Source organism: Motacilla alba, chromosome Z, assembly GCF_015832195.1.
Source record: "Motacilla alba alba isolate MOTALB_02 chromosome Z, Motacilla_alba_V1.0_pri, whole genome shotgun sequence".
NCBI classification, from domain to species: Eukaryota; Metazoa; Chordata; class Aves; order Passeriformes; family Motacillidae; genus Motacilla; species Motacilla alba.
The window spans coordinates 8,716,867-8,743,079 of NC_052046.1; the positions used below are offsets into that span (position 1 = coordinate 8,716,867).

Below are 26,213 nucleotides of genomic sequence, written 5' to 3' on the forward strand. Positions count from 1 at the left end.
AGCACGTAACAGCAGGGTTGCTCCACTCTGGGGATTTTTGTATGTGGAGTTTCTAGTGTGGCTCCATCTGATCAGCATGCTTCCATGAGAATTGGGAGTTTTGCAGGGGAAACCTCCCATGCCCTTCAGCTTTGCCATCAAATACAGGCAGACCATCTGCTGGACCTGCTGCACAGACAGCACAAGGTGGATCTGCATTACCAGATCTCTCATGACTTCCCACCCAAGGGGATTAAAACCACCTGGAGCAGTCCCCTTCTTCTTGGAGGACTCAATTCCCTCAGGCCAGCTCACAGCCTGGTTCTGGCATTGAACAGAGTGTGTAAGGATCAGTCCAGCACATTCATGCATTGGAGTCAGTGAATGGAGACACCCACCCAGCCTGGATCCAGCCCTGATCCTGCCCACTGGGAGCATCACACACCTGATCACTATCAGCTTCTCTCTGAGGACAAGGCAAAATGAGCAAACTCACTCACCTGCACTGGAATGTCTGCTGGGAGTGGTCAGGGGCCAGGAGCTGCGGCTGGGAGCTCCCCATTGCTTTCTGTGGTACCACAGTGTCTGCTTTGCACTCAGACTCTGCGCTGAGACAGGCACTCAGGTTTAATGTCCCTGTAAATTACATGTGTGGGGCTTTTTTCCAAATCAACACAACTTTCTTGTAGATGTGAAGACCCAGTGCAGTGCTGCAGCCCTCTCAGCAGCACCCTTGCACTCTGTACAATCCCTCATGGAGCTTATTTCTACATGGAAAACACCACATGGGGCAAAACTAAAGGAGCACAATCAAAATCCAGCTGTCTGGGGCTGCACAAGCCTTACTGTCAGTGAGTCCAAGCCAGTGTAGTATGAGCGCAATGTCAGCATCTGCAACAGAGGTAAGGATATTTCCAGCACTCTTGGAGGCCAGCTTACAATGCTGGGATTCTCTCCAGCTAAACCACTTGGGTTCAGATTTTCACTAACCCACCTCATTTCCTCATTTTTCTTAATCTCCCAGCAAAAGTTAAACCACTGGCTGCTTTGACCAGCTCCTTGCCTGGAATTAAAAGACAAACTCCTGCCCACTGGTGGTCCTGGGCTAGCTTGTCCTAGGAAAATGGCAGTAGAGAGTAAAAGAGGGGTAATAGAGAGTAAAATTGCAACCAGAGCGCTTTGGCCAAGCAAGCAGCTTTGTTCCTCAAGCACTACAAGATGATTGACCCCAAAATCCTTGTGCCATGGGAAAAGGCAGATATGTGCACCCCCTGCAGCATCCCTGTGATGTGGGATGTGGGGAAGACATGGGGGTCCAAGGCTGCTGCCTGCCCTGCTGTGTGGCCCCTGCAGGGCAGGATACCGCCCTGAGTAGGTTCCTCTTTGAAGGGCAGCAAAGCTGTGAGGTAAGCATTCAGCCCTGATTTGAAGATTTCCAATGGCAGGGAATCCTCTTGAGCCTTTGGCAAGCTCTTCCAGGTGTCAAAAACATTTACCACTTTTTATGGATTTTTATCAGGCACTGATCTCTTCTCTGTGGTGCCCAGTGACAGGACATGAGGGAATGGCTTCAAGTTGTGTCAGGAGAGATTTAGGTTGGACAATAGGAAAAGGTTCTTCACCCAGAGGGTGGCTGGGCACTGGAACAGGTTCTCCAGGGAAGTGGGGAGCAAGCACCAAGCCTAACAGAGCTCAAGAAGAGTTTGGGCAATGCTCTCAGGCACATGGTGGAATTCCTGGTGCTATCCTGTGCAGAACTAAGAGCAGGATTTGATGATCCCTGTGGGACCTTTCCAACTCAGCATATTCCGTGATTCTGTGAAAATGCTGCAGACAGGTGTGTACTCCATAAAAAGGAAAGATTCGATTTGCTGTCCCTGAGTGTCTGTCTGTCCCCATCAGGCACAGAAAGGGTCAAGACAGCTTGACCCAACCAGTTCCTTTCCAGGTGGTTAAAGATAGATAAAGGCAACTGAGAGCATCAGCCCAGCACCGCAGAGAGGTGACTATCCAGCTCTCCATGGCATTCCTGTGAAGTTTCTCACCAGGCTTGGCTCCCATCAGGCTGGCATCTCTCCTGACTCAGGCCTTGGAGAGGACAAGATCTGCCCTGCATGTCTTCACTCTCTGATTCAAGTCTTCTAAATTCTGCCCTGAGAGACATCCCACATCTTGAAAGGCTTTTGGCCATGTCAGGGCCAACATCCCCATCTTGTAAACCCTCAGCTCAGGCAGAGCTCAGGTGGTTTTCCTTACTGAGATCTATTGGCAGCTTTACTTTTAATAGCATGTACGTGATGTGGAGTGGGATAGACCACTCCAGCTCTGGCTGGCACATTATAAATCTCAGAAAGAAGGGAAAAAAAAAAAAAAAAAAAAAAAAAAAAAAGCAAAGGGCCAGGAGACTTGTGAGGGGGCATGAAAAAAATCAGAAGAAAGAGTCTGTTTTCCCAGAACCCAAAAGCAGACAGAGGTGGGGAGCGGGAAAGGCAGGGTCGTACGGCTCGCTGGGGCAGAGTGTGCAGTTGTTTATACTGGAAATGAGTTTCTGTTTATTGCAAGCTATGGTGGGGAGACCACAAAGTGAACGTAAAACAAAATGGGAAGGGTGTGGGAAAAGTCAGGGGAGGGGGAGCGGGTGCCTTTGACAAACTCCAGAAGTCACGTCCAGTAATAAATCAAGCCGGGATCTGTCCCGGGACACAGGACCCAGAACATCTGCTTGGGCTGCAGGGAAGCCAGGCAGGCGAGGAGGGATCTCCCAGCCTTGCCTGGGGCCAGGCAAGAGACAGAGGCTTCGGCAGCTCAGCCACCCATGGGTGCTGAGCTCAGCAGTGCTCAAATGCCTGCAGAGGTGACTGGGCACCTGGGGTTCAGCAGGGAACTGCACTCGGGGCTGAGGGATTTAACAGGCACCCTCTGTCAGCCTCTCCATCCTCAGAAGCCTTCCTTTGACTGCTCTGTGCCTCCGTTTCCCTGTAAGGTGACTGTAAGGTGGCACAGCATGCTTTTCTCCCATCTACCACTTTTCCCAAGCCTTGCAGCAATTCCCACGTGGGCAGGCAACTCCTGCAGCGTCTCAGAGCCTAGGCATGGTGTAGGTGTCACCAGGAAGGGAGGTCCACTGCCCAGTTCTAGGGCAGCAGGAATTAGTATGTTAACGGGGCTGGTGGTGAAATGAGAGACAAATCCCACAATAACTCCACTGGGACCAGCAACGCATCCATTCTGTGTACAGACTTTGAAGGTATTAAGTGCTAAGGATTTTGATTTGACATCTGAATCCAGCTGCATTGTTGTGAGAAGCCCTTGCAGGTTATTGCTCCAGACCAAACTTCCATAAATAATCTATTGCCTTGGGTGTAGTGCTACGGAAGGGGCGGTGAATGTTTGTTTTGCTGATTTAAGCATTCCCTTCCTCTTCTTCTTTTTCCCCTTCCCTGGAAAATGGATCCTATTAAACACTGCAGATGACACAACACATGCCAATACATTTGCAACCCATTTTGGCTCATAGCGACAGCTGCTTTTGAGCCACAAACTTCCTCAAGTGTCCAAGTAAAGCATCAGCATGGGGGTGAAACAAAGACAGTGCATCTGCCCGGTGGGTCCTGGCCCAGTTCTTGCCTTTCCATCCCATATTAGTGCAGAAAGCAGGATAGAAAGCCACTGAGATGCATGTGTGATTTAGGACCTCAAAAGTCATTTGAGTTTTACTGTGCTGGGCCATGGTTTGAGCTGCTCTGCCAGAAAGCCATGGGTGCTGCTGTGGGATCTGCCCTCCAGAAATGCCTCTGATCAACCTTCTGGGCATGGGACAGGTACCAGTGTTATGCCTCCAGCATCTGCCTCTGGCAGGCAAACCCCAAGTCTTCCCATACTGGATCCTGGTCAGGTTCAACCTCATGTCACCACTGGAAAGGGCAAAAAACTTTGGCAGCACCACAGCATTTCCCCACTTATTCCAGGCGTGTTGCCTTCCTTCCCATGCTGCTGGTGGCTCATACACCATGGGACAGACCTAGCTGCATCGGCATTAACCCAGTCAGAGCTGTTTTCTCTGCTCCAGTAGAGGATGACAAACTATTGGGTAAACTGCTCTGCCCTGTCTGGTTTTTGCCAGCACACCCTTGCAGGTCTCATCTGCAGCCAGGCCCTGGCTCTCTGACCTGTCCCAGCTGCTCACCTCATCTCAGAAGGATTGTGAGCTATCTGTGTGCATCAAGAGGAGTGTCCCTGTTGCAGGAGGCATTTTCAGTGTGCTACAGATTCATGATAGGGAAGTAGGGCTCATGTGAGCCCAGACACCACAGCATCCTTGTGCTGCTGGCAAGGTCCAGACCACGGGGCTTGCTCTTCACCTGTAATTTTCTGTGCAACGCTTCAGAGAGCACAGCAAAATCCTTCAGTGACTCTAATAACATTTCTCTCCAAAGCTCTAGGGTATTTCCCCTCCATCCCTGTGAAGTCATGCTTCAGGTTTGCTGAAATCCTAGCAAATGCCTCCTAAAATCCCCTGGAGCCCCTGCAACAGTTTATTGAGAGTCCAGGACTGTTTGACCTTGGAGGGGGTGAGAAAGAGAGGAGAAGAAAGAGCAGCCCTAGGCTTCCCTGCCAAACTACTTGATCCATTGCTGAGCCCCTTGCAGAGACCACAACATAGCCAGAAATCTCTCCCAGACCATCAGTGGGGTATCTGGGCACAGTGCCTTCCTCTCTCTTCTGCCCCAGGTCTCCCACTGTGCTTGGCAGTGCTGCTGCATGAACAGTGTGGTGTGTTCCCTAAAAAAGCAGCAGTGCCCCAACCGCCTGTGCATGGTGCTCATCCCAGCATCCTGGCCCCCTCATCCTGCCCAAAAAATGTTTGTGGTGCTCTGGGTCACAGCTCCTTCCCTGCTGTGGTGCTTGGAGCGTGCAGGAAGGTTGCCCAACCTGCAGGAGGTCTGTGCTGGGGGTTCCCACCATTCCTGAGGAAATAATTCAAACACTGATAGCAATATTTTTACATGACAATAAGTGCTTTAAGTGCTTTTTATTTCTTCTTTGTTGTAAGCAAATCAGAGGATGCGTGGCAGGCTGCTGTCCTCCACGAGGCGGGAGAGGCTGTGCTGAGCATCCAGATTATTGCTGTCGGGGCAGACTTGGCAAGGATGCTGCTACTGCCACTGATCCGGTGCTGATGCTCCCAGGGAAGGTGTGTTTGCTTCTGGGGTTTCATTGTTAAAAGACCATCGATAAATTACAGGGAGTCCGGAGGAAAATTGATTAAAGAATTAAAAGATATCGTATGACCTAAAGGGGAGATTAGGGGAATTTAGTGAGGTGCTTGCTGCGGAGTGGAGCTGGGGAGAGTAGGGAGGGAGCGAAATGAAAACAACCTTGCAAAGGTGGTGATTAGAGCAGGTGGAAACAGTCTCTGTGAGGAAGTGAATTGGTTTGTGCCTCACGTTTTGTTTTGCAAATGCTAGGCTCTAGCACGTGGGTGGGAAGGGGCTCCCCAAGCTGGAGCTGCCCTGGCCGCACATGCCACAAACATCCCCTGGGGCTTGCCCGCTGCTGCTTGGGGGGATTTAAGCATCGAGCCAGGATTTGAGGAAGATGAGCGTCATGTTCATAAAGCAAAGGGCCTTTTTTTAGCTCAATTTCTTTACAGATGGGCTGGATAATGGGACCTCCCTTGAAGCCAGCTGAGTTAAGGACACAGCTATTACTTCCAAATGCAGTGAAGTCCGGAGCTGTGTGACTTACATCATCCCAAGGACCTCATTGCCTTAAGAAAAGAATGAGGCCAGGGTCTGATTCAGGCCTGAGGATAAAAAAACAGACATTAGTAAAGAGAGCAGGGGTATTGAGCAGTGCTGTTAGCTGAGCTGGTATTGCAGCCCAACACCTCCAGAAATGTCACACACCTTTTTTTTTTTTTTACATCTGCTTGAAGGACACATTTTCGGTGAGCTACAGAGACTGATGCTCTTCCTGCCTCCACCCCAAGCTACCAACAGCACAGGGGAAATTGCAGCTTGAACTGGGAGCACTCCTGCTGTTAGTGACATGTCTGGTGTTTTCTCAAAGCTGGAGAGTGAGCAGCTAAGGACTGGTGTGGAGACCTCGTTTCCTATGATAAATCAGGCATCTTCCCAAATGCCTGTCATTATTAGGCTGTCATCATCCCTGATCAGCCAGAATAGCACCACAAACCAGAGCCACCCCCTGTGGTGTCCATCTCAGCTGCATCCCCACCATGGCCCTGTGCTGTGATTTTTCCAGAGGGTATCATGCAGAAGCACAGGTGGGATGAGTCAGGTGGCTTCTCTGGGTGTACCAAAGGAGGCTGACTGCTGCTGGGAGAACTCTCACGTATCCCGGGTGGGAACAGCATGAGGAGGGGCTCCTTCTGGTCCTGTGTCAGTTCTCTACACCCACCTCCAGCAACTTCTTTGGCTCCAGCCCAGCTGTTTTTGCGAGCCTGCAGGTGGTTTCCCAGCAGGACTGCAACAATGAGATGAAGCTGGGCAAAGCCACCAGCATTACAGGGACAGGGCTCTCCCACACTCAGAGCATGGTCCTGGCAGCTGAGGGACAGGCACAGGCTGCAGATCAGCCCCAGGAGCAGAGCAGCATCTCACCAGGAGAGCATGTGTAGCAGAAGGGCAGCCCCAAGGATGGGAGTCGCTGACCGGGGGAGGCTGAGTCTGTGTGAGCATACCCAAATGAAATCAGGATGGCCAAACACAGGATGAGCAAATGGCTCCTCTGCCTGTGCACACATCAGGTGCACCGTGTGATACAGATGCCCACTTTTAAGCCCCCTGTCCTGACTGAATCCAAAGAGAGCAGTCAGTACAGGCTCAAGGGCACCGTGGGGACTGTCTTGTGAGGGGATGGAAGAGCAGACTGCGGCATATTCCTAGCAGAACATGTGGGTGAAAGGAGAGGGTGGTTTTCAATAAGTGCTGAAGGAAAGGAACTTCACATGCAAAAGCCAGTGCTAGTGTGAGGAGAAAGAGGGTAGGGGGTATGTCTGCTTACTAACCACTCCCATCAGCTCCTCCTGCCCAGACAGGAGAAGGCCAAAAATATTCTCCTCTGCTGCCGAGAGAGTCAGAAACCTCTTACTTCTTCCTCTCCATTTCCCATGGGATGAGAGGCCTCTCTGCCAGCAGGTATCTCCCTCACTGGGGAAGAGGAGAGCAGAGAAGGGGCCATATCCAGACTGCATGTCAAGAGAGATGAAGAGAGAGGAGGCATTTTTGGAGAGCTGCTGCCTGTTAAAGGCAACCCACACTCCCCCAGTGGGAGATAGCTGGTAATATTCGTGGCTAGCTTGTTGCTCAGTGCATGACAAAGTACTTATAGCTTCCCTCCAGAGGCTCCTCCTGGATAAATATACAACTTCCAGGAGTTCACGTGGGACAGCTTTGCCGAGGATACATGGCTGTTGATGGTCCCAGTTGTGTCTGATCACACCTGGTATTTTCCCTGTCTTCTCCATCTGGAGAGAGGATGGATTGCTTTCTTGCAGCCGTTAAATAAGGTGGTGGAGGGGGCAGGGGCATTACATGGTGTAGGATGTGCAGTGAATTTCTGCCTGGAGCTGGGAAAAGAGCGAGGAGGGGGTGCTGAGTTCTCTGCTGCACGCAGTGCAGGCATGGAGGCAGGGGACCCTCGGGGTGCTCAATACCTGAAGAACCCTTGGGATCACCCTGCATTCCCCTTGCACAACCAAAAAAGGCACAGCTCTCCCTCTCAGCATATAGGGATGTTTCCTCTCTATGGCTTTTCTAGATGAGCTCCCAAAGGAGATTGTCGGGGGTCTGCAGGCTGCTCTGGTCAAGCCCTTTATCGAGGAGAACCAAGGAAGGCAGCTACTTCTCCCTGGAGACAAGGGCTGTGATGTGCTCCCAGGTGCACTGACCACCACCTCCTTGGGGTGCGGAGCAGTTGCTGGGGAACCCCTGTGTTGCAAGGAAGCATCTTGTGCCTGCATTGCCTTGGCACAGTGCATCCAGCACCACAACGAGGAGAACAGTCCCCTGGAAGGAGAAATTAATTTGGAAAATCCCATGTTATTCATGCCCTTCATCTTTCCCAGCCATTTTAGAAGAGGCAGGCCGAGCATTTGGGTGGTGGGAGCTGCAGGGACATGAAACTCTCCTCTCCAAATCCCAGCCGTGGAAAGCCCTGAGAATGTGCGGAAACTGAGAGCACATCAGCCCCCTGCTCACCCTTCCCGCTGTCTGGGCATGGCAGACTGGCATCCTGGAATGCTCCAGCCCTGAGCTGTAGGCAAGGATATGTTCTCCATCCCCGGAGCCTCCTAAGGCCCCTTTTGCCAGCACTTTTCCCTTGTTTGCTGCACACCCCAGACCGCTCTCCAGGTCTCTAGGAGCTGGACGGGGGCCCGGCACAGTCCATCCCAGAGCAGCCGGTAACGAGGTTTGGTCATTACTGCCCGGGGCTATGTGCGAACCAGTGACCTGGCTCTGAAATGGTTTATGTTACATGCAAATCCCCTCGCAGAGGTGTTGGGGGAGGAAAGCCGGCCTCGCCGTGAACTCCCTGGGCTGATGAGCAAACCCCAGCGCAGCAGAGAACTTCCCGTGCCCGGCGCGCCGCTGTGCTGCCGCATCCCACCGTGCCGGTGTACCCATCCCTGGGGTACCACACGGAGCACCGCGGCCCCGGCCCCGCTCCAGGACTGGCGGTGCTACTGTTATACACAAAACAATAATCAGCTGCCGTAACGAGGATGCAGAGTAGCTGAGCTGGCTTCCCTGCTGTTGTGCCGGCTCCAAGTGGAAACAGCTGCATTTGGTTTGGTTAAATGTTTTATTTACTCACAATTATCCCAGATAACAGGTTTGCGTTCATTTGTTCAATATTTAATATTGTTTCAGAGCAAAGCTGCTCTTCGGTTTCTGGTGGAGGACTGGGGGATCAGAAGGGATTTCCTGCTGTGGTGTGGTCCCAAGTGAAGGGTGGATGTGTCCTGCTGTGCATCACTCCCTAAGGCACCCAGCCTGGAATGCTGCCCCATGGGAATAAAGTCACCTTCAGGAGCACGGCTGGGTTTGGAGTGCTGGTGTGCTCAGCAGGATGGGCATTTCCCTAGAACAGCAATTCTGCCAAGCACCAGAGCTGCCGGAGAGAATGGGAACAAGAGTCTCTGTCATGGGTTTGGGATGCCAGATGGCTTCTCCTGCCTAAATCACCTTACCGTAGCATCCTGCACCTTGAGGAGCACCTCCAGCAAAGGCTGCCATTCCAGACAACCAGCCCACCCTGTGTTAGGGTTGCCAGAGCCCCTCTGCTCTTGCTCTTTCCTCTCACAGCTCAATGCTGTGAGGTTTCCTTGATAATTTTCTGGAGGCTGGAGAATGGTCCGGTTTGAAGAGCAGCTCTGCTGTGCTGGAAACAGCATGGCCTCATGCACTGCAGGATGGAGCAAACTCAGCGAGCCTGTGATCACACTGGGAGCCACTTTGGCTCAAAGTGGGATGCTTCTCTTCTCCTCTTCTCTTCTCTTCTCTTCTCTTCTCTTCTCTTCTCTTCTCTTCTCTTCTCTTCTCTTCTCTTCTCTTCTCTTCTCTTCTCTTCTCTTCTCTTCTCTTCTCTCTTCTCTTCTCCTTTTCTTGTAATGCCTTGCCCAAAAATTTACAGCATTGCCTCTTGCCGTGCTCACTGAATTTTCTGCAAGGGAAATGAGAAAATCCATAGCTTGGTTTATGAGCCCCAATCAGTGTAAAACAGGGCCTTTTAGAAATTTATCTGTTGCTGAGTCCACCTTTTTCTCCAGCACCTTCTTGGGGAATAAATTCTTGCTCCTTGAGGCTGGGAGATGGCTCTTAGGTGGCAGCAGGGTCGGGGGTCTTTGGCTGCAGCTGCAGGTGTCCAGGGACACCTGCATTTTGGGAGCTACCAGGGAGGTGCTGCAGTGTTGAGTCTGAGGGCTGGGCTAGATGCTGGCTGAATGTAGGCAGCTCTGATGATCAGCTGGGATGCCTCACACTCCAGAGGGATGTATCTTCAGTGTCTAATTTCAAGGGAAAGGAATGTCCCCCTGAAAATGTCCATTTCTTAAGCTTGGGGTGGCTTAGACCAAAAGGGAGAGACATAAACCCTGTCTCCATCACATGCCCAGGTCACCCAGGAGGCCAGTGAGAAACAAATCCATCTCATCCTGTGCCACTGCACCCCTGGATTCTCTAATTCTCTCTCAGATGAATTTTGCTGCATTAACTAAAAAAAAAAATCAAACCACACAAAACGAACAAATTAAAACCACCTGCTTTATCCTTCTTGAAGAAGTGGTGGTTATGAGCATGATGTTCCCAGAACATAGGGAGCATCACCTGCTGTCCTCCGCACCCCTTCTCATCCTCACACTTACCCAAGAACAGATGGTCAAGGGGAAACAGAGCCAATTCAAAGCTTCACCTCCCTCCCTTTCTCCAGCAACAAAACACAGTTGTCCCCAAACATTTGGGTCCATGGAAGGGACATCCCCAGCGTAGCCGTGCTGCACTCCAGCACAGGTGGCACATGGCAGACAGATGCTCCCCTGGTACACCTGGCAGAAGAAATATGATTTATTCACCATTGTTTTCTTTGTTGTTTCCTACCAGCCTCCTGTACACAAACAGGCTTTTAGAAAAGCGGTGTTAGATAAATAATACATCGTGCTGGCAGCCAGCATGTGCATAATAAAAGCATCTGTGTAGATGCGTGTGTGGAATAGCAAGGTCTGCTGCTCTTGTGCCCACGTGCTCAGTGCTGGCATCTCGTGCCCAGGTGGATTCCTGTTGTGCTGAACAAGCCTCTGCAGCTTTGCTTTTGGTCAGTTGGGTGGCTTTTTTTCTGTATTGGTACATACCCACCACCAGTGGTGTGAGAAAAGTCACTGGGTGATGATCTGGTCCTGCCGTGGGCATTTGGGGTGTGAACAGCAGGAGTTTGGCAGCAGAACAGCGCTGGTTGTGGGGCTGTCCCCCCGTGTGGGGCAGCACGGGGATCCTGCCCATGTGCAGGCAGGCTGTGTCACAGCTGTACCTCTAGCTCAAGCACATGCTGCTGTCATGGACCCTGGAGTTTTTGCTGGCCCAAGACCGAGATGATGAGTTATGCAGGTGACCCCAAAAGCACACTATGGGCTCATTATCCCCCATCAGCCCAGTGCCTGAATGTGCCCCGAGTGCACCAGAAAAAATACCTCCTACAGAAGTGTTTGAGAGGCCTCTTAAAACTTTTATTGGTGCTATTTTTTGTATCCCTCCACCTGTGGAGCAAGGCATCTTTAGTACATTCAGCCCTCAGCAGGAGAGGAAAATTATAACTGATCCATTTCAGAAACCTCTAAAAGTGACCTAAAATAACTTTTCTATATATAAAAGTGTCATGATTTTAATGTCCATTATCTCATGACCTAGCAGCGTTAGGAAAAGCTCTTGTAGATCATTTTTAGTGGTTTCTAAAATGGATTGGTCACACTTTTCCCCTACACAGTGGGACTGAGGGTACAAGGACAACTGGGCTTTAGAGATGAGGAGGGAAACAAAAATCTGTTTTTGTGGTGCTGCATCCAGAGCTGTTTCAAACTCCAGGACTACTCGTAGTGCTGTCCCCAGCTGAGCAGAAGTGCTGAAGCTGGTCAAGTGACGGCTACTTCCAAAAAGCTGGAGAGACAGAGTTAAATGGATGCAAGGCATGGGACACTGTGTGGTAGGAAAGCCAACTCTATCCCTGCACTGGTCTTTTCAGGAATCTGCAGAGACAGTGACCCTGGCACCAGCTGTCACTGCTGTGGCAGACCCAGATTTTGCTGGAGCATCTCATAGTTTGCGAGCCATGTGCCCAGATGGGATGTGCTCAGCTCTGAGCTCAGCTCTGAGCCTTTCTTCACCTCACCCAGAGCTTTTGCAGTGAGGCTGGTTGCAACCCAAGCCTCTGGGAAGCTGCCACAGCCAGGCATTAAACATGCTGGGTTTTCAGAGAGGACATCAGCAGAGCACATGGGAGAAGTGGCTCCCTGCCATGCAAGAGGTTAATAGACAGATTAGAGAGGGCAGGCGCTGTTTGTGGCAAAAGGAAAGAGCTCTGCTTTTACAGAGTTCAGCAGCTCCATGAAGCAACATGCATGTAAATATTTGCCAGAATTAGAGAGGCTGTGTGCAGGAGCCCAGGGAGGAATGCTCAACCTGTTATTCGGGCTGTTTGTGGTGTGGGGCAGGTGCTGAGAGCTGGATGTCATCTGAGGGAGGATGGAGAAGGTTGGAGCAGGACACCCCATACGGAGCAGCACTGCCTAAAACCTCAGGGCAGAAAAAGCCTTTAATTCTGCTCCCTTGATGGCTTTGTTTTCCTCCACTGCCTTTCTTGCTCTCTCTGTTGGCCTGATGGGCTGGCCCACCTCCAAAGACAGCATTACAGCGCGCTGGATCGATTGGAGCCTGCAATTTTATTTGCCGTCTTTAAGAGCCTTTGATGGGCAGCATGAGCTGTGCCAGTGAGCGCCTTTCCTGGGAGAGGAGGGGAGAGGAACAAGGTTGCAGGCTACCGTCTCCCATAGGGAGATGAGGAACCTGCCACCAGCTTGGAGAAGACAGCATGGCTGGGTGAGCAAAGAGAGCCCTCCTGATGCAGCAGGGCAGCTGAGAAGGGGCTTGCAGCCCTGTCCTTTGTGGTGCCTGGCAGTGGTGACCACGGTCACCCATGTGGTGTCATGGTCACAGCCCCCTGTGACACACTGTGCAGGCCCCTCACTCTGCCATCAACCTTCTGCCTGTCAAGGTGGAAAGTGGGGGATCTGCCTGACAAATCCCTCCTGGGACGCCTGTGGCTCGGGGACTGATGGCTCTCTGCAGAGATGGAGGTTGCATGAATGTCTGTGTGAGACAGCTTGTGTCTGTCCAGAAAAAGAGGGCAAAGGTTGGGCTGAGACAGGCTTCATACAGCAGCTTCCCTTCGGCTGCATCTGTCCTTGAACTCTGCATCAGGAGGGCAGGGATGTGAGGATCATTTTGTCTCCCTTCCCCAGTCTCTCCTTCCACCTCTGACTTGCTTAAAGACACCAGAGGGTAAGAGGTGGAGCACGCTGGACACAAAAGGTTGGGACTGCTATTGGGGACCAGCCTTGAAGCAGAGGGCAGGATTTTCACGGCATTCAATGCTATGGAAATGGGGCATCTTCAAAGGCTGCTGCAGACTGGGGATCGAAGCGGGATACAGGATGCGCAGCCCTCCCTCCTCCTCCCAGCAAAACGACCCTGGAGGAGTGAGCCCGCCCCCGCCTCCTCAGCGGAGGAATTAGCACAGATCACGAAGAGCCAGATCCGGCGTAATACTGGAGACAGCAGAGATAAATTATCCTGAGATGGACTAATTGTGGCGCATAGCAGTGCAGCGTCTTGGGCCGTGTTGGTAGAGCTGGACCCTGCAGGACTCCAGGAATGCTCGAAAAAGCCCCGCCTGCTTCAGCCCGGCTCCCCTGCGACTCCCGGTTACGGGCGGAACCGCTGAGCACAAGCGGCAAGCGTGCGAGTCGCCCACGGTGGCATCCCCAGTGTCCCCAGCATCCCCACGCAACATCGCCAGCCCCATCGCGGTTTGCCGGGCGCCGGGCAGGTGCTGTTAGCCCACAGTGCCACCACGCGGTCACCCGGCGCCCAGAGGCTGTCCCCAAACCCCTTGCACCCCTTCAGCCCCTCCGGGACACATCCCGACCCGCCCCCCCCCCCCCCCCCCCCCCCCCTCCACTGCACCCCGGAAACAGCAATGCTGCCCGTGCTCCCGCCACACCCAGGGCAGGCAGGGAAGGGGTTAAGGATCCTGCGGGGAGGAGGAAGAGGATAAGAGGATGGGGCTGTGGCAGGGATCAGGCCCTTGTCTCTGGCTTTGCGATTAGCCATTGTGTCTTGATGTGGAGGGTCTGCTTGAATAATTTAACCCGGAGGCTCATTAACCAGGCTCTGGCCTTCGTCTGTCGGCTGAAGGCTGAAATGGCCATTAGGAGGAACACGGAGCGCTGCGGCACAGCCTTCCCTCCCGCCGGCCCCCTCCGTTCCCTCTCCCTCCCCTCCTTGCTCCCTGCTCCCTGGCTCTGCTGCCCTTGGCTCCCTTATCAACTGCTTGCGCCCTCTAAGCCCTGCGCCAGGGGCGCCGGGGGTGCGCAAAGCCTGTGCCTCAGTTTCTCCTCTGTAGACTCCAGTCACAGCTGGAGCTCATTCCCGAGAAAGCTGTGCCCCCGCGTGTGTCATGCCAGTGACACCCGGGCTGTGGGGCTGCAGAGGCTCTGGGGCTGCTGGGGCTGCATTTCAAACCACCTGCTTGGAGAGGAGAGCGTGTCCTGGGATATTCACAGTGGATGGATGGGGATGAGGGCTAATGAAGGAAGGGAAAGAGGGAACACCTCAGGATCAGACAGCCTTTCCAAGGGGAATCCTGGTGCATGTCCAGCCCAGGGAGTGTATTTTATGGCCAGGCACTGTGCCAGGGTGCTGTTCTTAACAATCAGTGCAAGTGCCTGGGGACCAAGAAGAGTTGACTTTGGTGTCAGATCAGGTAATGTTTTTACCAACAAGAGCAAAATTTATCAGCCAAAAGGTATCGAATCTCATTCTCCGCATACACCTTCCCTCAGCATTTTGCAGTTTTCCTGCAGCCCTTGCTGTGCTCCTGCAGAAAGCAGAGTGCACTGCACATGCATCCAGGAAAGCCATGTACAGTGTGAACACTTCAGTGGGTTTAAAATCCTCTTGTGCCTCCAACCTCTGGGATCAGCTGATGAGGCCGGAGGAAGGCTGCTCCCAGTGGATGCTCTCGTCCTGTCTCCTGTTGCCTCTGTGTCTCTTTGGAGGCAGTGCAGCAGAGTCAGGGATGCTCTTCCCCATGCCAAAAGTGTTGACACTGTCAGTCCTCTTGCAGAGCTGGATTTTCTCCACTGGTTACTCATTGTTCCTCCTTATCTTGCCCGTGGTCCTTCTTCCTCCCTTTGGTGACCTCTGATCATTTGGAGGATCATCCCTCAATAAATTTATCACTCCCCAGGGATGTGCCAGAGAAAGCTGTGAGCTGTGTAGATTAATGGGGTCAAGAGAGCAGCACCTCCTCCTCATCAGCAACATCTCTGTCACAGCCTTGAAGACAATTTCCCCCGGTACCTGCAAACCATCTCTATCACTTCATCCCTCATTAGAAGCAATGAGCTACCCAAGGAGAAGGTGAGCTTTGCACAGCCCAAAGCAAGGTGTCTTGGAGGACCTCAGCAGAAGACATGGGACAAAGACTCCCCAGATCCTTCCAGCATCTGAAAAACACAGGCCAGGCTCCCCTTGCAAACTCTCTCCTCTGTGTCTGGCAGCAGCTGGGAGTGGTGGGTCATCCCTTTGCTCAGAACTTGGTGATAACCCCACCTCAGCAGGTAATTACCCTTTCTCTTTTCCTGGCAGCCCCCCCGAAGGAGCCAGTGCTGATGTGTCGGTCCAACAACTACCCGAAGGGTTTCTACTGCAGCTGGCACCTGCCCACTCCTACCTACATCCCCAACTCCTTCAACATCTCTGTCATGTAAGTGTCTGGGAAGAAACGGCGCAACAGGGTGAGTTTCAGTCCCCGCAGCCTGGAGCAGGTCTCAGGTACTGCCATGAAGTCTTGGGGCAGTGGGTCTGACCTGTGCTGAGCATATGGCATCAGCGTCCCAAAAATGGGCGTGGGGAAGGCTTTCCTGGGGACATACAAACTGGATGTTTGGGACCAGGACTTTGTGCCAAGAAAGTTTCAATTTCCTTAGAAGGGACCAGGAAGGTCCCTATCCCCCAGGTCCCCTTTCCGTGCTTCCCAAGACCATCGTCGCTGCACCACTTGTCTGTACCAGATGTTGTGCCCACTGGGTTTTGGCACATTTGGCACATCCGTGCTCGTTTCTGGTGTAAGCTGGTTGTTGTTGGGCAGCAGCAGTGTCTCTCACCTAGAACTGGCCATGGCGTGGCATCATTCCTTACCCTGAGCCAGAGTTCTGGCACAGCCCTGATACGGGCTGATGCCATGTATTATCTTCTGAGGTTTGTGTCACCATCAGGAGACCTTGTTCCTCCCATAGGAGGGCCAGGCCCAAACCCAACCCCAGCAGGGTCCCATTCTTTCCTTGGGGCCAGCACGAGGATGTTCACTGAGGCCTCTGTGTAGGCTTGGGAGAAAACCTCGTACACAGGAGCCCACACAATTCCCTGGCAGGAGGAAAGCAGCCCTTTGGCTGCAGCAAGAGCTGGTGCATGGGGACCATTGTCTTAGTGGGGATGCAGAGCTGCTCAGTCTGTCCTCTTCCTCCAGCAGCTTGGGGGCATCCACGGGTAACAGCTCTTCTCACCTCTGCTTTCCAGACACGGCACAAAAGACATGGTGTGTGAGAAGGATGCCGTTCCCAAAAACAGGTGTCACATCAGATACCTCCAGCTCTTCTCGACAGTGAAGTACAAGGTGACTCTGACAGTCACGAATGCTCTGGGCAAAAACTTCACCACGCTCACCTTTGACGAGTTCGCCATAGGTAACTTCCACAGCAGCAACTGGCCTCTCCAGGGCGGTGTTGGGGCTGGCTTGCTCTGCATTGTCATCCCTTGGGAAGATGGGGCAGGGAAGGGACTGGCTCTCCAGGTGGAGATTCTGTGTATCCATGGAGATGAGGTCTGAGCCACTCTGGCATCTTCCCTGTTCCCCTCCCCTTCCCAGGGCTCTGCTGACACCTGAGCATCCTGGGGGAGCCAGGCAGGGTGCCCACAGGCAGCCTCTGTGCTGGTCACATCAGTGGCCTGGTGTCAAGTGTGATCCCACTCCCCGTGGTCCAGATCGCCCATGGTTGCCGAGTTTTTCCCTGTTTGGGATGCTGGGGAAAAAGCTGCCACGTATTAGGGCAGAGAGCTGTGAAAATTGTGAGATCCAAATGGTGTTGCCATTCTTACCCCTCAGAGTATCCTTAAAGGAGAGGCTTGGTGTTTATGCTGGAAGCAGAGTCATGGGAATTAGGATTGGAAGAGAATTAAAATGTCCCATTATCTTGTCTCCACCCTTAGTCAGGACAAAACTCTCCTATAGTAAAGTCTCCCCAACCCTTACCTCATATTCTCCTAGAAAACCTATTCCTTCTTTTGCACCTGTTCGTTGTCCCACCAGGACAGCAGATGCTGTGCAGTGTGGGACAGGGAGCAGCAGGCCCTGTGGACTGGAGTGTCCATGTCTCAGGCTGTGCCATAGGGATGCTTCCCAACCATGTCCAAACCCGGGGCAGAGATACTCCCCTGACTGCGAAGGGTGGGCATGAACTGAGCAATCCAGTGCCAAACACGGCAAAGCAGGGAACTTTTGCCACCATCCAAAGCCAGATTACAGCTGGTGCTGTGACATCCTCAAAGAACAGGAAAAATAGGAGAGAATGGAGGTCAGGAATACGCTAGAAAACAATTTTCTGGTTGCGTGTGGCAATTACTGAACCTGAAAAGCAAATAAGTGAATAATTAAAGTGCAGCCAGTGGTTGGTTTTTGCCTGTGATGTGCTACACATCACAGCATGGGAAAGTTGGAAGTGCTGGAGTGCAAGAAGAGGAGCTCCACTGCCTTACCAGATTTTCCCTTTTACCCCAAATCCTGGAAAATATCAAACAAGGCACCAGCTCTGAACAGAGCAGGAAAATAACTTTGGAGTGGGAACTGCTATGTGTCCTGCTATGTGTCTGCAGCCATGGTCCATACCTGAAGCTTGTGTTCATCAGTGCATTGGGAATGCCGATAACAAGGGAGAGAGCTTAGAAGGGAAGTGGAGGAATTTCAGTCACTTGGGTGCCTTTAAATGGAAATTGTTGTGTTTGTGGAAGATACACTCCTTAAACATGAAGGTAACCTCCAGCCTGCATGGCCCAGGACAGCAATTAAGCAACATTTTCCAAGTTCCTTGCATTCCCTCCTGCAGGAGTTCAGGGCACCCTCTTCTAACATCTGTATCCCGCCCATGCCCTGCCTAGCTTCTGAAACATCTGCTCCTCCATCCAGCACACAAGGGCAACTCCCCTGGGGAAGCACACCCAGCTGCAAGCCTCGGGCATCCCAACACCAGCACAAAGCTGGATCCAGCCCAGCAGTCTGAACTCGGTCCAGGTCAGAGGAGTGGTGAGCAGAGGCCAGCACTGCCCCGGGCCAGCCCTTAGCATGGGTGTACTACTGCTGCCTCTTGCACAAGTGCCTGGAAGGGTGCAGGGTGCCTGGACACATCTCAGCAGAGCACTGAGAGGTCACACCACCTGGCATCACCTGGCTCCAGGATGGCACGTGGGGAAGGTGTGATGGGCTGATGCCAATAGGAGAGGCCGTGTCCTGCACCAGCCCATTCCCATAACCACTTCAGTATCCAGTGGCCTTAAAATCTCCATATTCTGTACGACTGTGAAATTCTCCTCCTCAGGATTTGGTATGGGTGCCATGCACCAGCAGCCACTTCTCCTCATGCCATCCTGGTGTTAAAACAAGTGCACTGCATTGCTGTGTTTTGCTAGGCAGTTTTGCCCCACATTGCCTGCAGTCCTTGCCAAAGCTTCAGTGTCTCTTCCAGCTTTCCTTTCTGCAGCTGCAATCCAGGACTGTGTCCCAGCGTGAGGAGTGCTGGAGGTGTGGATCTAGCATCCAGTAGGTTCTCTGGAGATCTCAGCTGGCCCGATGAGCTCTCATCTGGGAGATTTTTCTGGGTTTCCCTTTGCTAGATGGAGGGTGGAAAACCTACGGCTCAGGGCAAAGCTGCTGCTTTGGCTCATTGAGAAAATGCTGAGTGGGAACATTGCAGCATCTGCACACATCCTGCTAAAATGAAGAGACAGTGTCAGCCAGGACCTGTGTGATGCTTCTCCAGAAATCCCTGGGCTCTGGTTGTCAGAGCCTGCCTTGTGTTTTCCCCTTAGCCTAGAGAAGAACATCATACCTTCTGCATGGAGGTTGAAGGGCAGCCACGTTGCCCCCATCTCATGCCTTGCTGGGGACAGAGCAACCCGAAGCCAAGGAGAGAGCATTGCAGGGCAGGCAGCTCTCCCTCCCAGCACCATCTGAGCTGGGAGAAGACCCTCTGCTAGGTCAGACCACCCATGCAGCCTGGGCAAGCACAAAAATCCCCTGGGAATGAGTGACCTCCTTCGGTTTTGCTTCTTCACTCCTTTCTCCATCCCTGAAGTCGCCAGAAGAAAATCCCTCCCCCAGCCACTCGGAAGATGGTCTCTAATTGAGTGGAAAATGACTGGTACTTTCTTTTGCTGTCCGGAGCCCATGCCTTGCTGGCGGTTGTGCCGTGCTGGTTATTAGCAGCCAGCTGCAAAGGGTCACTCTGCATTGTCATTTTCAATGATGACTGGAAAAGCTTTTCCGGCCCTCTGGCCCCCATCTCCTATTGGTAGGAGATGCGGACTGCCTTCTTCCTCATCGTGCTCATGCAAATTGTTTTCATAATTACATCTTCTGCAAAAGTATTGATATTAATAAAGGTGAGTGTGCGGAGGTCCTGCAGAACCCTATGGACATCAGGCTTCAGCCTCAGAGAGAAGGAAAAGGGACTGTAGGGAAGAGGACCTGGAGGCAGAGGAAGATGCCAGGGAGGAGTGAGGTGGTGTGTAAGGAGCTGCCACCTCTTTCATGATGGCTGGAACAGCATGGGGACATTTTTGGCCGACTAGGATACAACCACACCTTCCTCACTTGTGTTTCAGCCCAAGAGCTGTTTTTTGCATTTCCCAGGAAAGCCAGGACAGCACCACCATGCAGCAACAGCATCATCCTGCCACAGCACCTTTCTCCTCATACCGATCCTGAGGGAAAATATGAGAAGATGCACAGCATTAAAAGGAGGAAGGCAGCCTTGGATGGGGCCTTGCAGCTGTGGATACCTTCATCAAATGTGCTGCCCATGCCTTGTGTGACCTTGAGAAGGTCATCTGATCCTTCCAGCTCCAGCTCTGGAGTGATGAAGATGCAGAGCATCTCAGAGAGGCTGCATGATGCCCATGCCTGTATGAAATTCAGAGTCTTTGAACACAGGTATACAGTTGCCTAAGCAGAAGGTCAGTTCAATTCATACTACTTAGGAAGGCAGAATTAAATTACCTAGACTGACATTTGGCTAAGACATGGAGTTTAATATCCCTCTGCTCATGGAAAATGCCAGGGGATATTTAATGGCCGCAAGGGATCCATTTTAGTGCTTGTTGGAGAGATGGGATGGGCGACGGGCCGCTGCATGCCACAGGGTCTCAGCTGCCTTTCTGAACCACCAGATTCATTTTGAGACATGTCTAACAACAGCCAGGGGCGATGGATAGCTGAAGACTTGCAGTTGAGCGTGCAGCGCCTTAAGGAGAAGCTGCTCCCTGATGCTCCTCTTGCACTTCAAGCCCTCTCTTAGACACAGCAGCCAAAAACCAAGCGGGAAGAGCTGTGAGTAGCCTCCTGGCCAAGTCCCCTTCCCAGGAATGTCTGATGATGCTCCCTTAGCTCTGCAGGATAATATTACATCTGGTTTTATAGCCGCTTAACCAGTACTCAGCCTAATGCCCATCATCCATTATTATTATTACTATTACTGCTTTTATTACGTTACTGCCTGCAGGCCCTCAGTGAGGACAGGGCTCTATTATGCTGGCTGATGTACAGCCAGACAGCCCCTGCCTCACCATGTGCAGGCTGAATGGAGGCAGACAAAGGCTGGGGAAGGAGGTGCACTCGTCCCTGTCTGCGGGGTATAAAGGACTCCTTCAAGGTCATATAGAAATCAGAAAGCTGGACACAGACTGTCTCCCCTCACTCCTCAGCTGGCCCCTGTGGGACCAGTCCAGGTGTTTCCCGTGATGAGCACAGCAGGATGAGGTCCGTCCTAAGAGACATAGGTTTGTCCTCTCTGGACTGACTGCCAGAGGTATGGTCCCCTCTCCTGGCTGTTGTGTCCCCGCTGCCTTGCAAGGACGTGGCAGGAATGGTTTTGGCTTTGTGGCTTTGGAAGGATTGGCCCTGCTATGCTCTCTAGCCTGGGCAGGAATCCTGTGGATGGAGGGACACATGAGGAGGTACGAGGGACTTTTGGTTTTCCTGGTAACCTGCCGTGCTGTTTGAAGGCTCGTAGCAGCTGGGAATATGAACTTGAAGCCAGAGCAGCCTTCCTCTGTGCACCAGCAACAGTGTCTAACTCACAGGAGAGGGGCTAGCAGTCACATCCCTGCAAAATGGGCAGGTGACTCCCAACTCAGCCTCAGGGCACTTTTTTTTTCTGACTTCCTTTAACAGTCACAGTAGTATCTCTCATTGCTGCCCAAGCACATTTGCCATGCCCAACTGAATTTAATCGTGCCTTCAGGCTGGCATACTAAAATCCAAGGCCAGGCCCCCTGCATCACCCCAGGGAGTATCCATAGCATCCATCCCTAGCCCAGCACTTTCCTTCCCTTCCTCGCTGCAGAGCTGCAGTTCACAGTCATCTGCATTCATTCAGCCAAACAGACTTTTGTTTTGCAAACCCATCCTGCTGAGCCAACGCTGGATTTATACTTTTCCGTATGTGTTTGGACTCCAAGTCCATGTCGATGGAAGCTGATGTCCAGCCCCAGCCCTGGGATTCGAAGTGAGCGGAGGAATTGCAGAGCCATCTGGAGTAGCTCATCAGAACGCCCCAGCGAAGCGTTCCTGCTGCTGAGGATAAAGCTGTAAATGGAAAACTGCACCCCATCCTGCCACAGAGAGGAGTCTGTGGGAGTTGGGAGGTGGCACTAGGCTCTGTGGTCAGGCTCACAGGTGACCATCCTCTGAGCTGAAATGACATCGGGAAGGAGGAAGCTGTCCAGCCCTGCTGGCACCCGCTGTGACAGAGGGAAGGTGGTGAAAGCCAGGGTGGTGGTGAAGATGATGGTGATAAAGGACTGCAGCAGGGTGTGTGCAGGTGTGCTGAGCAAGAGGAGGCTGGGGAGACAAAGGTAGTGGTGGGTCATGTCTCAGGGGAAACAGGTCCCACCCACTAAGGTAGCTGAGCTGTGGCTTCACTTCAGCACCCTCTCTGCCTCACCTACAGACAAGAAAAGTGTGTTCTCAAAGCTTCACAGGCTGGTTTCTCCAGAGAGGAGCAAGCGGTGGCAGTGCAGGGACAATTGCTGCAATGCCACCATCATTCAGGAGCAGGGGTGGCAGCAAGCAGCTCACATGTGACAGCACTTGCCCCAGACTGGCCACGCATCAGCACCTGATCCCATTTGAGTGAGGGAAAGGTGCCCTTCACACATTGGCAGGGCTGTAGGCGGGCTTGAGTGATGAGGGAGCAGCTCACTCACCACCACCTCCTTCCTCTCTCAGGGTAAGCAAAGCCCCTGTGAGGGCATCACTTCCCACCCACACAGGTGGACCCTGGAGTCAGCATGGAGAAGAACTCTGACTGCAGGGCAGGAGCTCTGCCAGGGGAATGGTGGGGCCTCCCCACAGCCCCACCATCACCCCCCCCCCATCCTGGGGAGGGGAGTTTGATGCTGACATCTTGACAGGCTTCTGCTCAAGGCGGTCAGAGCCTGGGGATCATTGTTCAATCCAGAAATTTTCAGGTCAGAAGGGATCCACTTGCCTGCATGTGGACTTGGAAAGGGGTTAAGTACCTTCCCAGGACAGGAAGACTCATGTGCATTGCTATTTTTGGAGTGCACAGAGAGCCCTCATCCACCTCTGGCACAGCTGTGTGCCTAGCTCCATGTGTCCAGCTCCTTCCTGACCATGATTAAAGGATAAGCATGGGCGTACACAAATTTTTTTAGCTTTGCTGTTGCAATTGGGAGTTTGAGCTGTCAGGATTTGATCAAACCCTTGGCAGGGAGCAAGGACTGCTCTGCAACAGGCAGTGACATTCATCACAGCCTGTCTGTGATGAGCTTCCGGCACTCTGGAAGTAGCTGCAACATCAAAGCACGTTACATAGCTCACAGCCAATTAATATTCACCTGAAATACATGGCAGGTAGCAAGAAAATATTCCCATATCCCAAAAGCAGAGCAGGGCAATGAGAAAGAGAGAGCTGGGGTGGAAGGTGACCAGGGCAATCCTTCCCCTTTAGTAAATATGATGTGCCAGTGCTTTGAATCCTCAAATCCCCAGCCCTGAGCCCAAGGACCAAACTCTGCCACATTATTGTGAGGCAAGTGGGCTTGAATGTGTGCCAGACTCACAGAAATCGCAGCTGAGAGGAAAGTGCAAGATTTTGGCTTGGTGGGCTCCTCATCCTGATCCAATTAGCCCTGTGTAGGAGGGACGCTCTCTGCCCTGGCCCAGTTGTTTCCATGTGTCTGCAGTGCTGTCACCTGCTTAATGGTGGTATTTTGAGCCAGGGCAGCCATACAACTGACCTGGACAACAAAAGGTGATTTGCATCTAATTAGTTTGGGGAAAGGATGCATGTTGGCTGCTCCTCTTGGAAAGCACATGGTGCAAAGCCCAAACAGCTTTGCCAAGGGGTATAAAGGAAGTATGCCACTTGCAAAGCTTTGCCAATCCCTCTCTTTTCTTCTCTTACAGTAAAGCCAGATCCTCCAGAGAGCGTGGTGGCCAAACCTGTGCCCAATAACCCTCGAAGACTGGAGGTATCATGGCAAAACCCCTCATCGTGGCCTGACCCTGAGTCTTTCCCACTGAAGTTCTTCCTGCGGTATCGGCCTCTCATCCTGGACCAGTGGCAACATGTGAGTGACACTGTACTGCCTGGGATGTGAGGGAGAGGGGTGAGCTGGCAACTGGGTACGAGCTGCATTATAAAAAAGTGTTCAGAGACAAAAAGTATGCATATTTACTGCCCAGGCAACCTGGAGCCTGTTCCTCTCCTTCTCTTTTTCATTGCTTTTCTCTTCCTCTCCACCTTTTTTGTAGCTCACACTCTGCCTACAAATGGATCTGCAGCCTCTCCCTGCTCCACATTTTCATCCATGGCCCCTATCTACTTTCCATACATATGTTCTATATAAAACTTGCCAACGAGATGTAAAAGGCATTTAAAGTATAAATGTCACCACATTTAAATGTGCCTCTGCCACATTTAGATTTTGAACTGGAGATAAAATACCGCTCACCATAACTCAGAGCACAGTCACCAAGCAATTGCCAAGATGTTATCGTATTTCTTACTTTTATATCTTATTTCTTTAAAAAAAATAGTCAGTGAAATCCTTGGTAGCCTGGAGGACAGATTTCATTTGTTACTGCAGGAAGATAACAAACTTTTTTTTTTTGTTTTTTTTTTTTTAAACCTGTGTGCTACTTTTATGCTCAGGTTGGGTAGGAAAGCATTGTGTGGCTGGAGAGGAGGTGCTGCTGCTCTGGCATAGCTCATCCAGCATCCCTTCTGTGCCCAAGTTGGGCCAGTTGAAAGCCAGTTAGGTGTTTTGCTTGATAAAGGACTTTGCTAAAAAAAACAAAAGTGAAATAAGAGGCAAACTGTGTCCCTGGGCACCTGCATCAAAGAGACAAGTGGGATTTTCTTCCAGCCAGCACTTCCTGGGGAGAGAAATGTTGGAAGAGTGGATGAGAGTCTTTGCTTGTGGCTCTGTGAGGTATCTTGGTGACTTTTTGCATTTGCTTGGGCTTTTTGATGAGGCAGCACCACAGGTTGTGTTTCAAATTGCAGTATTTGCCAATGGCTCTGAAAAAAAGAGAGTTTTCCTGCTTGCCTCTTTGCCTTTTGCTTCTTTCCTAGTAGTGGGAAAGCATCTGTGGAGCATCCAGAGGGGTTGGAAAGCACAGGTGGAGTTTGGGTATTAGTTTTCTGTAGGTATATTTTTTTCATCTGGGGAAGGAATGCTCAAACTGCAGAAGCTGTGTAAAAAGGGAAAGATTTAGTGGGAACTGCCAAACACAACACTGGGTTTGTTTTTTTTCTGAAGGTGTGCAACTGTTGAGGGAAAAGCTGATGGTTTTACCCTGCCACAGCCTGATCCAGCCAAATACCCTGGCTTGCACCCAAAAATGGTGGGGTAGCCACTGAGCTACCTCCTACCTCAACACCCTCAGAGTGGCTGATCCCTTCATCACTGGGTGTGGGGTACTATAATCGCAGAGTCAAGCCATGCCGGTCCCCTCTGGCAGAGCCCTGAGGGGATGCTGTGGCCTCTCCACCAGTGACAGTGGGAAATACTTGGAGGTGTTGGTGACACTGGTGGCAGGGCCATCCTAGTTGGTAAAGGCAGTTCTTGGGCAGTAAAAATTTAACTTCTTCTACGTAAAAATGCCATGAGGTGCAGAGAGACCTCAAGGTTCAGCTCTCTTGGTGGGTACAAGGATGGCTGGGAAGGGTTTAATTTCCCAGCATTTCCAGCACCAGGAAGGTGCAGCAGTCCTGGGTACAGCTTTTAATCAATATCCCCTTGCAAAAGACATGTTCCTCATCACTGACTGATGGAGAAGAGTGTTTGGGGAATAATTTGCTCAGTGAGGAAGTGCAAGTATTTGGTGAGTGAGGTGCCAGCCTTGTTTTCCGACTCCCTACCCTGCTGGCTGGTTAATGAAAAATCTGATTTGTGGATGATTTGAGGAAAACTGCCACTATTCATCAGATGAATTATTTGCAAAGCCTAATTCAATCATTTCCCAAACACCAGAGAAAGGCAGTGCTGCAGCAGCTGGAGCTGCTCTGACCCCAGACCCCACTGGTACATTCAACCTGCTTAGCCCAGCTGAGCACCCAGCAGATGCAGGTGTTTGTACCTAAAATCAACCCCACCAATGTCATCATGCTGGGAGCATGCCCAAGCCTCCCTGCACTCTTTGTTTGACTTCTCGTTATTTTGGAGGGTGTCCCCATTCCCCCAAATCAAGATAGAAAAGGGAAGGACACGGTTTGATAGGTCCAGGTCTAGCTCATCTGTCCCTCTTGTCCTGCCGTGGTGGTCTCAGCTCAAAGGGATAAGTGCCCTGAGAAAGGATGAGGTGGTCAGATGTGCCATGCTTGGGGTGTCTTAATTCTCATGGAGGTGCAGAACTCTTGCCACAAGATGCCCCCCATCTTGGCTCTTGCTGTCCCCACTGGCAGCTGGCACACAGAAGTGCTTGCTTTTTATGCCCACACAACCTGCATGCTGACAGTGGGGCAGCTTGGAGCTCAGTAGGGAAAGGAGAAGGCCCTGCCAGCAGTCAGGAGGATTTGGGTAGCCTCATGTTCTGACACGTCCCTGTCTGCCCAAGGTCCACAGGCTGAGCCCTGTCCC

General features: G+C 51.9%; 1 protein-coding gene across 10 annotated transcripts in view; it reads left to right on the plus strand.

Moving 5' to 3' along the window:
• Window positions 1-26,213, plus strand: part of CNTFR (ciliary neurotrophic factor receptor) — a 200,585-nt gene that overhangs the window by 162,465 nt on the left and 11,907 nt on the right. For all 10 annotated transcript variants that reach the window (XM_038124675.1, XM_038124679.1, XM_038124677.1 and 7 more), the window contains 3 exons: window positions 15,423-15,540; window positions 16,353-16,519; window positions 23,536-23,699. In XM_038124675.1, the coding sequence (XP_037980603.1) occupies window positions 15,423-15,540; window positions 16,353-16,519; window positions 23,536-23,699 (449 nt within the window). The remainder of the gene's footprint in view (window positions 1-15,422; window positions 15,541-16,352; window positions 16,520-23,535; window positions 23,700-26,213) is intronic.